We start from the raw sequence: 13,098 nt of genomic DNA on the forward strand, positions 1-13,098 counted from the left end.
TTAATGTTTTGAGGGCGTTCGCACTCCAAATAGACTGAATAGATTTCTGACAACTTTTTTGGTTTGTTCGGAGTTGTTTTGTATTTACATGGCGAATGCGTTTGTGTTGTCGAGGTTTTGTCTACTGTCGTATTCACGTAATATTTAGCTTATTCTGTCGAAGTGTTATGTTCGTAGTTGGAGAGTAATAAAGACGAGTCACTTCATTTCTTAATAGTTTCTAAGAGAGTCATTAAAGTGAATGAAACGTGCGGCAATAGGAACTTAGTTTTATGGCTTTACTTTACAAACAGTTAAATAAAAACAAAGAAGTGTTTTACTTACCGTTTTTGCTGTTTGCGCCGATACCGTGTCTGGATACTGAATGAGGGCTTGGAATGAATCTGTAAACAAAATAGACTTCGGATTAGGACTAATGAAGACTGGAGTTGAAACAGAAACTCGACAAAGCTTGTTGATCTTTATTTAACGAAAACAAAATACAGGTTTACTCATTTTTAGATCGTTAATTAAAAGTATGGTGGTCGTTAATATATTTTACAGTTGTATAGGCAGGTGGGTAGTTTAAGTATTCTAGTTTGTGTTATAATACTTTTATTGTAAATAGCCTATTTCATTTAATTTTTATAGTTTATACTGCGATACAACTCGTAAAATTATCATTACTTTTATGTATGCCTCAGAAATAATTACAAAATATACTTCTCAGATGTTTAATTTTGATAAACAACGCATATTCGCTTACAATTACGTCTTAAAACACATCAGATTATTAACTATCAGCTTTACCGAATATAACAAGTTTCATGGTAGTAAAACAATTTTCTCCAAAGTACTCAAGTGTTGAATATCTCACGGAATTTCTGACAGGCAATATCTTGTTCATAAGAACGTTCAAACAAGGTGAAATTGGCGCCCAACGTGGGACGATCCTCAAACTCGTCGCGACACAGCAGCAGGTGCATCGCAGCCACTTTATCATGTACAACACTTAAGCGAATATTCAACAAAGCAAGTTTCACGCCTATGTTAGGCCATAACCACGAAAAGTAAGAATTTATTGCATCTGTCACGTACTACTCGACTCGCTCAACCACTTGCTGAAAGTTTGATGCGGTCGCGTGCAGACGAGCTATATCCCGAGATCATTGTGAACAGCACCTTGTTACACGTTTACAAGTATTTCGCGGAAAGCGCAGACGGTCAATAGCAAAAAAAACGTTAATGATCAAAACAAGCGTGGCAAAGAAGGCAGGGCGAGCGTATCAACTGGAATGGTCCCACAAGTAATATAGTTGGCGGAGTTTATTTACTGCGAGAGGATAAGCGTTAAACCCCCTAATTTAAGGCATGAGCCGGGCGATCATTGCCGTCCGCTGGGTGAGAACATAAATTCACATTTTTAGGAAACATCGTTGGGGTAGGTAGCACCTGCGTTGGTCACATTACCTACCATTAGACGCTGTGACACAGACGTTCAGTAAGGCACTGTTGAGAATATTATATCATTATATTATACAAGGGTTGCTTACTTTGTGGTACAATACCGCAAACACATAATACTCTGTGTTAATGAAGGTTAAGTTGTACTAATAAAATGAGTACTCTACGATTTAAACGTGTTTGGGAAGCCTGTTTTGTTTTTGTTAACTTTCATTTAATAAATACTATTTGCTTATACCTTCCACGAAGCTGTTTACGACCTAAAGAGTCAAAATATGGTTAAATGACAAAATAAACTTGATACCTGCCAAATGTTTTGTTGAACAAAAGTTTTAACTAAACGACAAGGGTTAAATTAAGAGAATACGCTTATTCAACTATTTGAATAATACAGATTAACCGCTTTCCTCGTGTTGTAAATAGGCCAACTCTACTGTCCCCGTGGGTGTCGTAAGCGCCATGGATTACCATCCAGACGGGTATTACGGCCACCTGCGAATACCTGGCTCCAACTCCATAAGGATTGCAAAAACTTAGTACTCGACAAACGACCACGAAACATTATGATAAACAACAGATTATATTGTATAAAGTACGAGCTTATAAACAAGTTTTTATCAACAAAATCACCTGTACCCTAACAATTTCCTACACCTATAAAATATAGAATGTAGAACCACTCAAGGTACAAAACGTCGACGTAAATTAAAAGTAACGTGCTGTCTCCTTCATACATAGTTAAATGCTCTTTAAGGCCCCATATTTTCTTTGGGCCAGCCATTTGGGAACGTTAAAATGGAATGCATAAAAGGCTTACCGCAAATTGGAATTTTTATGTAATTACATCGTGAATAAGCAAAAGGACTTTTTATGGGGACAATGAAGACGGCCACTTGAATATAATAGTTAGTTACTATGCACCGAGTTCATGAAAACAAAGGTAAAGTGTACTGCAGTTTTATTTAGTTTCGCTGAAAAATGTTTTCATTTTATATTCGTATTACGGTTTTTTATTAGACTACGAAAAGCTGATCCTCTTGAAGGAGGTCGCTGAAATGAAAGTTTTAGCTCTAAAGCGCTTAGCTTTCTGCTACGAGTCACGAGTAACATGCATCTGTAATAGTAATATTGGTTATCAAGTCTCTTTCTCCCATACAAGAACTTCCATAAGATTATTAGACGGGTTTTGGAAAATGGGACGCTTATAAGCTTAGGCTGATGAAGTGCACGAAGTTAAGGAAAGGTAGATATTTTTCAATTTTGTAAATAGGTACACACTCACAATTAAATACAATCTATACTAATATATAAAGCTGAAGAGTTTGTTTGTTTGTTTGAACGCGCTAATCTCAGGAACTACTGGTCCAAATTGAAAAATTATTTTTGTGTTGAATAGACCATTCATCGAGGAAGGCTTTAGGCTATAAGCCATCACGCTGCGATTAATAGGAGCTAAGATACAATGGAAAATGTGAAAAAAACAGGGCAGGTATAAATCATAACTTATATCTTCTACCCACGGGGACGAAGTCGCGAGCAACAGTTAGTAATTAAATATTTTGGTCCGTATATTGCAAAATTTTGGACTTTGTCAGTTGTCAGGAGGAGAAAATATGATACCACACAAGACAACACAAGATTTTGCTTATTCCCCTGCCAAATATATTATTTTCTGCGTAATGTCGAAACACGGTAATATTACAACATAGCCTAAAGCAACGTATTTTATGTGTTTTGATATCGGTATTTATTCCTTGTTTGCGACTTCTTTTTTAGTATAAAGGCTTAATTAGTCAAGAACATGGTTTCTTTGTAACTGTCAGAGGGATAATAGGAAAATGGAATTTGGAAAATATATTGAACAATTTCAATTATCTTCTTGTTTTACTAAGGTGCAGATGTATTGTATTGGAGGGTATATATTTTTTGTATCATTAGGTTTTATAGAAATATTTGCATTGCAATTATTTCTCATTTAATGAAACACTATATGCACAAGTGCGGAGTGAAATATGCTCGACAAAAAATGGATTTAACTAAACATTATTCAGATTTTATTACGGACAACAAATTTTCAAACACGCTAGCGAATAATAAATATCAATTAAAATTATAACCGTTCACAGGCTGTTGTTGACACATAAAGTTTTATGCAGTTTAGGCCATAATTAAAATGGAAGTTTCCCAAAATAATTGTCCCCTTTGCTCTGTTTTATTTATCCAAGCTGAAATATTCAAGCGCTAATTCAATAACGTTGCTTGCGGCTCCGACTGCGCGCAAGAAATTCAAATCTCAATCAATCCGTAGCGTACGCGCCGCTTCATTATGTTTCATTAAAAATTCAACTCGAATGCGCAATTACTTTATGGAATATTTAAACGTCAATGTCTGCGTAAAAACAAGATGGGAGTTGTGGTAAAATTAAAATTTCGTAATCCGCATTTCGCTGTGTAGCTGTGTAGCAAAGAGGTTGCTTCCGCTATGTTAATATTAAGCGGCGGGGCAGGGCGGTGCGCCGGCCGACCGATTACAGTATAATTTGATATCTTAAATCTCGACGTCTCCCTTGAAATGAGCGAGCTCTGTCAAGCCTGAATGCGTCCTCGTTCGCAATTTACGCGCCTTTTCAACTAACCTTCGCTCCGACACTCAGATACTACTTGCAAATTACTAAATACTTACACAGCGACCTCGTTAGCATCGGTGCACTTACACTTCGAGAACATACTTGCAACAAATTTGTATTTTCTTAAAATCACTTTGGAGTCGCATCGCATTAGTCGCGACGCGCTGCTGTTCACCGGTATGTAAATAAGCTCGCTCGCTGTGATTACAAGTCATACAGCGAAAACTAAGACACCGCAAAGATGATATCTGTAGACGAATCAAATCCTTAATTAAGGGAATCTAACGACGACATAGACACGACACCTACCGCAAACAGGGGACGCATAATAATTGTAGCGGTCTGCTACACCTTAATAAAGCCAATCGGGGAAGGTTGCGGGGCAAGGGCTCGGGGCGGGAGGGCCGGGGGGGGGGGAGCTGTAGGATTACGGCGACTCCGCGCGCTCTTCATTGAGATTTGTTTCGGGATTAGGAACGCGTTTGATGGTAACCTCCCGTCAGCCCGTGGCCGACGCGCCAACAGAGCGGAACCGCTATTATAAACGTTCTCTATGCCGCATTCAATATTAAAGCGATATAAACATAACAGAATATTCATCAGACAAACTTCGACGGAACTCATGAAAGTAGCTCGCATGAAACAACATGAATCGAAATTTGGTAACAATTTCTATGCGATTAATGTTATAAGAAAATTGCGGCTTTACCAAACGACGTCGGCAAATGTGCAAATATACTCGTAAATAAATGCGGAATATTAAATTCCCGATGTCGAGAAAGCCACGTGTGCTCGCCGTGATAAGGATGACTGACAACCCATTCAATGTTAATCTACGCAAACGATGACTTATACAATAATAAATTCAGGATATTCTATTGAGTATGTTCACATAACATAATAGGTTTGCTCTTGAGGTACTGGGGAACGTTTACGCAAGCATTGTGGGAAGCACGTACATCATCGACATAAATAAGAAGCTTTTATGTTAATCGTGTAATAGGTAAAAGATATAGGTAATTTTATATAGGTTTAGGCAGGTGCGTGACACACAGAGGGTACGTTATTGAAAGCGAAAATGAGAGCGTTATAGCTATGTGGTTTATTTGCTCCCCCACGAGACAGGATAATTGAAATAAGGATTTATACGTTTCGGATATGCAACCTACTTCGGTTTCTGCCTAGGTATTGGAAACGGTTTTAATAGCTTCTACAGTTTGGTAAGCAGTTCAATTAAGCAAGTATTTATTACCGTAAATTAAATCATCGATATGAATGGCATTCAAACATGCATTCTTAAAAATTTATTCAGTTTGCGTACATTTTAAAATGACCAAATCACAGAAATTTTCATGAGAAAATATTTAAATTTAAAAATGTTTGCATATCGTTGTAAATACGTTCTGTTTAATGGATGGTGTACCTATAAAATACATTTCCTCGAAGGCAATATTTCCTTTGGTGTTTACAATATTACTGCGGTGGTACATATAAGAGTTAAACGTTCGCAGTCAGGTGCCGTTATGAATATTCAAACGCGACCAGAATAGGTGCTGGGAAATTGTCCGGAGACAAAAGCATTTACAATTGGACAATGATGAATGTGGTAAAAAAGCAAACAGCCGCTGTGGAAGACTGGTGGACGTTCGGAAATTGGAAACGCTGCATTAAGAGCAGTGACGTCACGATAACGACAAGTTATGAGTCGCATCTGGGGGCCTACTATAACCTCTCACCATAAGATTACTGAAGCAGAGAAAACGAGTACGCAATACATGTCGTAGAGCGGCATCTCGTTTCTACAACTTAAAACAGTGTTTAGGAGTAGGTGGTTTAAACAGCTTACTGCCCGTTACTGCCGCGTGTGATCACCCTACGTGTATTGAGATTTTGTCGGAACAAAACCGATTAACTGTAATGGCAGATTGCTGTGATTTGGGTTTCATAGCCTTTTTATGCGACTGTTGTTTACATTATATGTATTGGGTACAGGTATATTATTGTTTTGACATTTATATTTGCGAATTTTTCGATATAGCGGGTTTTGACAATGCGACATAGCATTAACCTAGTAAGAAAAAGATAACTGCAAATGCATGGGATTGGCATTTTTTTTTTGACAAGACTTTTTATGTGACTCCGAGCGGTTAGTTTGTTGCGTAAAACGCACGGAACCTTGTCTATAGAAGTATGTACTCAAGCTAGCTTAGCAAGAATAAACGATAAAGATAAGCCACAATATAAAAAAAACTGAAACAATGTCATGTTTACCCTACGAACAAAATATTAATAACATTCGAAATTAAAACGATTGACGCTAAAACGGTGTCTGAATCGACTTAATTAAGGGGCCGATAAAAATTAATTACTCAATTTTTCCTTTACGATTTCATTGCTCTATGATTATTCATCTATCATTAATTCCAGTAATCGGATCTCCAAGGGTATTTCATAATTGAAGATCGTAAAATATAACCTCCGTCAAAGAGATTATTGAAACTGGTGTGTACACAATTATTTTAATTACAATGTTCCATGAGATAATTCGGGGATTTTATATCATTTGATATATATTTTTTCCGCTTCTCATTTTTTTTTCATTAAGAATTCTGTTTGATTTCCACAAATATTACGATTGTCTTTATGAATAACAAGAGGAGGGATGTAGACGGATTTTCGGCCTAAAGTATCAAAGCTGTATTCTACAATAACTTTACTACGATAACACAAAATTGGCACTATGGCCAAAAGCTTACTAGGATTTAGAAATAGGGGCTAGAATAATACAAAAACGAGTTAAATATTAAAGCGACCGACCAACCTAAAAAACCTATCATTATATAATCTTATTCCTAAATGCCTCATGCTACCCTTGATTTCAAGACACCATTGGTTTCAAAGAATGGAAATAGAGGCAACGATTTACATAGTGATGTACTGTAAAGGTACGTGCTAAGTGAAAGGTGCTCTTAAATAGATGAAAATGTAGTTTCGGCAGGTAATTTGGAGTCTTGCTCGATGTACGGACGCGTTACCCAGCGGGGTTTTTAAATAAAGTTGATTTGAGGTTCTCGACTAGGTACTGTGTAATTAGCGGAGAGTGAACTGTAATGTCGGCGCCCGCTACCGCCGCACGCTGCCCGTGGCTCAGGGGAGCTTATCAAATATGTACCTACCTACCTGCCTCCTGTGTGCCGGATTTATTTAGGATATGCATGAGGGTACGATTTAAATTTTAAACGGATTGCGCCCTTGGATTTCGGCCCTGTGTTATGTTTCGCAAATCTATCACTATAACACGTCCGCCCGAAATTAATTTTAAAGCTCGTTCGTTTCGATCCAATAATAGTTGTTTTAGCCGCTGTAATCCTGGGTTGCTATAGACACAAAGCGATTGTGACAAAAGGCTTATTAAACAATATATTTGATAGCAAATTACAGAGCGGTTGCATAATTAATTAGGTGGATTTTGTGGAAAATTGTGCTAAAACAAACGGAAGCCTCCTGAGGTGTGTGTGTGAGGTCGGGAGGTATTGTTTGAGGGTGCGTGAGGCGTGTGGTAATGTTTCCTCGCCCCTCCCTTTTCCGTCTTTTTCCTCGGTGTTCCACACACGAGTTTACCGACATTCCAAGAGCTCATCCATCAAAATTGCGTTCGTCTCTGAAGATGTAACTGTCTTCCACAAACATTACGAATATGCATATGCATAATTTTATTTTGTAGATTCATCTCGGCGTTCGTTCGTTACATAGGTAGATACTCGTACCTATATTATGATGAATGTCAAGGAATCTAATATAAATGTATGAACTTACTGTTTTTGGTGAATGTGACAATCTTGAGCACTTTTCCGTACCGTTGGAAGATGGAGTAGAGTACGTCGAGCACTATAGGGTACAGCATGTGTTCTATGATCACGCGCAGGACTGTGTTGGGACCACCCTGTAGACAAAAACCTGCTGTTAGTAATGACCATTATTTGTAGCAAAACGGCTGTCAAACGATCTGACCAAAGTTCTAATTTCAGCAAAAGGAACAAGCATGTTGTATCAGTACAAGAAAATAAAATATGAAGATTCTTATGTTAATTAGTTAGTAACAACCAATTAATATAAAGGTAACACGAGGAAAAACGCTAAATAAACACACATTCATGTGTCTGGCAGTACTTATTTTAATTTAATTATAAAAGAGGTTAGAGAAAGAAGAATATAATAATGCTTCGAAATTGGTTAGACAACGTTAATTTGTGCTTATGAGAAAAGCTTATCAATAATTAAACCCTCTACGGACTGCGACTGTGTTCGTATACGACGAATTTGTAAAGGTTGAGACACATTGTGGCGAGGAGATATTGTCAAACGTGTCTTTGTCCGACGAGTCCGCTGGGTATATCTTCAACTGAGTTAACGGACAGTCTAGTAGATAAATGCATTAAGCCAGTAAAAAGTACACAGACTAGGAATAAACCCCAATAGATTTGTCTTTCAAATTAAGTACACTTCTTTATCATAAAATTTGTTAGACATATTCTTCTAATTCTCTCCTTAAAAACAAATCACTATCGTGTCTTTAAGGTTATCCATATAATGCTCTCATTTACACAATTACACAAGGTTTAACTGCAAGAAAACTCAATTGTGAGTTAAGCTCACCTTTGTTTCGGAGATTCCAAATTAAATGTATCATTCTTGTAATTTGTGTGTACAATAAAGAATAAAGAAACATTTCGTTTACGACAAGCGAGAAATTAGCTTATTTTATTTCATAAAATATTATGTTGAATTACGTGAATTTTGAAATACCTTGAGGGAGGGAATTTGAGTTAATTGAAATTATACAAAGGAATGTGAAATGTCGTTGTCTGATGTATTTTATCTTTTTGTTGGATGTGTCCGAGCCTTAACAAAGTTTGTTTGACCGGCAGTACTAGGATCTTGTTTCTGATGCCCTCTGGGCGACAATCTGTCGATCGTCTTAGCACTACCTGCATGCACACAACAGACTCGATCTCAGTCTTGAACCCCTGGTGAATACCCAAACGTAATTTGTGAAGAGAGTTTAATATTAAACATCTTTCTAATCGGCTCTACTAAACAAGCTCACAATTATATTGGAGTTTCGCTATTTCATACTATATAAGTCGGCTACAGTAGACATACTATTACTACATATAAGGTGGGTTGTGAAACTGATGTTTTTGCGTACTCTAGGGTTTTAGGCATAGATTAATTTACAATTAATATTTAATTTACTTAATACACCTCAAAAGTATTAGTTAAAATCATAAAAAAAACTAACACACTTGAGCACTGAGCAGTATTTGGGGGGCATTTATTAATGAAATAACGATGTTTATGTCTTCTAGCTGACCTCAACGTACCTTAGGGGAAGGCTTTGTTAATAGAAATTACTTTAAACATTTATAGGCTATTAGTAACTTATTTTTACCTGTATCTCTGTACCCCCGTTAGCGGGCTGCAGAGCTGCGCCTGCGCCGGCGACGAGAGCGGCGCCAGCGCTGTTGGAGATGGCTTGGGCTGCTTGAAGCGCCGCCTGCGCCGATGCCGACTGCAAAAATATTACCTATAAATAATAGGTAAGTGTACCCCGCCGTGTATTTTAACGTATATATCTAACTTAGTGTATAGAGGACGGGGAAATGGTTCAAAAGCTTGAAAAAACTACGTAATTAATAAAAAAATATCATACATTAAAATTATAAGGGTATACTTATTTTAATTAACACAAAACCGGTTGGGCAACACAAACAATATGCCTACATAATTATATTGACATCGAACCTCAATGAAGTGTTCGAACTCATAACAACTCACACACAACTCCCAAACGTAGTTGAGTAAGTAAAAACATACATTGTCACGTAGAAAAAAATAAACACACAACAGGCCTCGGCTCTCATAATTTGGCGAACAATGAAACGTAATACGGAAAACGAGAGTTATCTGACGAACGCGTGAGCCACCTTCGAGTGTCCAAGACTAACAGATAACATTGACCACATCAAACAAAGGGACGCCATAAACTTATTTTGTAACGTCCGCGAACAATTCGTTACTTTGTTGCGTCATTATATAGGGGCGGACGGCATTGTCACCGCGACACTTAGCTCTTAGCGGGCTTGATAATACTCATACATAAACCTCATAAATTACGAAACATGGAAATATAAACTGTTAAAACAAATGAACAGTTAAACTATCACACAACTTTTTCAGCTTAACAAACGATATTCATCAAACGAACGTCCACTTTTCAATTGCAGCTTGCATTATTCAAAAAAGCAATATCCCCGTGAAAAACCTTCAACACGATCTACGTTAGGTTACGAATAAAAAACGTAATGACATACGAGTGAAATACAGCGTGTTGTTTACACGTTACGATCGTATGCAGGGGTGCGGCACACTTTGATCCTATATTTTTACATGGCTTTGTGCGACGATGGGCTGACAAGCGGGCAGGCCAGACACAAAAATAAGGCTTTAACCGTGTCATGGTAAGCCTGCCGCCGACGGCAAAGGCTCCGGTACAAATTCACGTTGACTTGTTCCCCCTCACTCCTCTTTTTCTCCGCCACATATTCTTTGATATGTCTTTGTTACGCTATTAGGTGTTTCTATTGGTTGTACCTATATCCATACCAACTGGACAGTAAGAATATAATCGTAATAAACTTTTGAAATAAGGTATATATGTATATGGTTGAGGTTTGAATTATTTCATTGTTTCATTTGTATTAAATCATAATTGTCATTATCTAGTAAAAAGTGTAGAAGCTTCTTGTCTCATATGTATTTAGTATTTTTCTAAGAATCTCATTTCTCGTGTTTATATAAAACACAAAAGAGAAAAACTCGCAAAGCGAACACGCAGCGACGGTATTTCGAGAATGCGATTCCGTCAAAATATTTTCCGTGTCGCTGTCGCTGCTATGTCGAACTTCGGGGATATTTAAAAGGTCTTATTCGTGGACCGCAATCTTTCACAGCGACCAGTGGCAGACGTTCGACTAGACGCGACAAAATAACTCCATCCGCACTCGAGAGTTCTATTCAACCACCTCGAAAACCTTTTGCATCGCATGATTGATCAAAGCTTTGAGTTCAGTGCACGTTCTTTAAAATGCAGTCGATATGACAGTCTGTTAAGGAGACGAGGAGACAATTCATCTGGTAATGTCATTGAATTGGGTTATGAACGTAATGTGATAAAGCGTGTCTTTTCATGTGAAGCACAATAACAAAGGGCAGTCTGTCTATTCGCAACAGACTCGTTATAAGTTTTAATAGTGCGCGATACAAAGAGATCCCGAATTGTGACGACCTAGCGATAAATCTTTATACCATTAACTATATAACTTATGCGTACAGAGTTTAGATGGTATATTTTATTCACAAAATGTAGCAGCAAATAATAAAATCGTATGATGCACTCGTAATCTAGTTTTACGAACAATAACTTTGATTCTTTTATTCTAGCCGTAAACTTCAGTTCATATTGAGTTGCTCATAATTTTACATTGTTTTCTTTATTTCGTGCAGCATTTCTAGTTTATTAACCTAGCGTCAAATTTTGGAGTTTAGTTTCCTTATATCTTTTAAATAGGTTTTATATGAAGCTGCTTTCATCTCTGGCAGATGAAGTAAATATAGTCTTCTAAATAACTGACAAAGGAGGTTCTGAAGCTTGATACGTTTTTATTTAAAATTTAAAAACAAAATTCTTGTCATTTATGACAGATCAAATAAATCTTTAAGGCTATGTACTTAGCGTTTGCGCATACAAATAACAAAGTACACTTCGATTTGTAAGACAAAGTTGAAGATAAAAGTAATTCAAAGTGAGCAGAATTAAAGGTTTAAAGGGTACATGAGGAACGCGGAAAATAATGTCGTCGATAATGGCAAAGAGTTCGCGACGGAGTCACATCATAATGAGGTATCGAAGAGATGACGTCACATCAAATAATATTCCAGAATGTTCCTGCTTCCCCGGTACTGGAATAAGGGCTTCGTTTTGAGGTGAGCTTTGAGTGTCTTTCTTTTTATGTTGTTATCTTTTATATAGAGATTTAGATACTTAGTTTTGCTTTATGTTAATTAAGTTGGAAACCCATGTTTTAGCGACGTTACAGTTTAAGTCGAAAAAATATTTGAGCGTAAGAGAAACGGTTGCTAAGTTATATTTTGATATAACTCTAAATATTTGCTCAATTTTGGGTCGATTTTTAGCATTTAATCAATTCAGCTAAATACTTAATTCCAATAGGTATATTTAAAATGACAAATCCTACCCCCCAAAGTACAACCATGGACTTGAATAGTCTAATATGCGAACGCATGTAGCAACCGAAATGGGGCAGTAGGTAATTTCTCCTACCCTAGATGGGTATTAAGGGTCGCGATTTAAATTAAAATAAAACTATGCTGAGTATGTTGAGGGTCATAAAAAAGTTTTACTTTATGTTTTTCAATTACCTACGCGTCCTATGTATCTGAGGGAGTTAAACGGTTACATGAAATAAAAACTTGATCATTTGAAATGAATGCTCAGAAATAAAATGATTTTGTATTGAGCACACTTAGTTGGTAAGATCAATGTGTAGTGAGTGTTCTTGGTCTATTCATTAACAATAACAGTGATTAATCAATGCTACATTTATTATTATTTATTTTATAAAAAAGGTCCTTCCGGCAACAGAAAGTAGTATAAACAAAGATAAATAAAATAAAAAAATTTCTTCACATAATTCACACCAATTAAAAAAAATTAAGTCTTATAACGTTACTACCATCTAGCACTCCCTTCGCCTCATCAAAAATTACCAACAAACAATCTCGCTAAGACGCCGTGAATCAATATTAACTCGGCAAACTATAGAAACAAGGATTACCGCAAACACGTAACAGACACCTAGTTGTATCCGTTTTGAGTTTAATCATCACAGTAATTAGCTGTGTATTGACACACGCCTGTTTGCTAGCTGACAATTAGATCAAACAA

At 36.9% G+C, this 13,098-nt stretch overlaps 1 protein-coding gene across 2 annotated transcripts in view; it reads right to left on the minus strand.

Annotated features, from left to right (window-relative positions):
• LOC113495026 (polypyrimidine tract-binding protein 1) overlaps positions 1–13,098 on the minus strand; it is a 50,141-nt gene that overhangs the window by 18,111 nt on the left and 18,932 nt on the right. Inside the window, exons 4-6 of one of the 2 annotated variants that reach the window (XM_026873591.1) lie at positions 9,523–9,642; positions 7,887–8,013; positions 325–383 (exon numbers count right to left, since the gene is read on the minus strand). In XM_026873591.1, coding sequence (XP_026729392.1) covers positions 325–383; positions 7,887–8,013; positions 9,523–9,642 — 306 coding nt within the window. Of the gene's footprint in view, positions 1–324; positions 384–7,886; positions 8,014–9,522; positions 9,658–13,098 lie in introns of both variants that reach the window. The other variant, XM_026873590.1, reaches the window with a different exon arrangement.

This window comes from Trichoplusia ni, chromosome 6 (assembly GCF_003590095.1).
Source record: "Trichoplusia ni isolate ovarian cell line Hi5 chromosome 6, tn1, whole genome shotgun sequence".
NCBI lineage: Eukaryota > Metazoa > Arthropoda > Insecta > Lepidoptera > Noctuidae > Trichoplusia > Trichoplusia ni.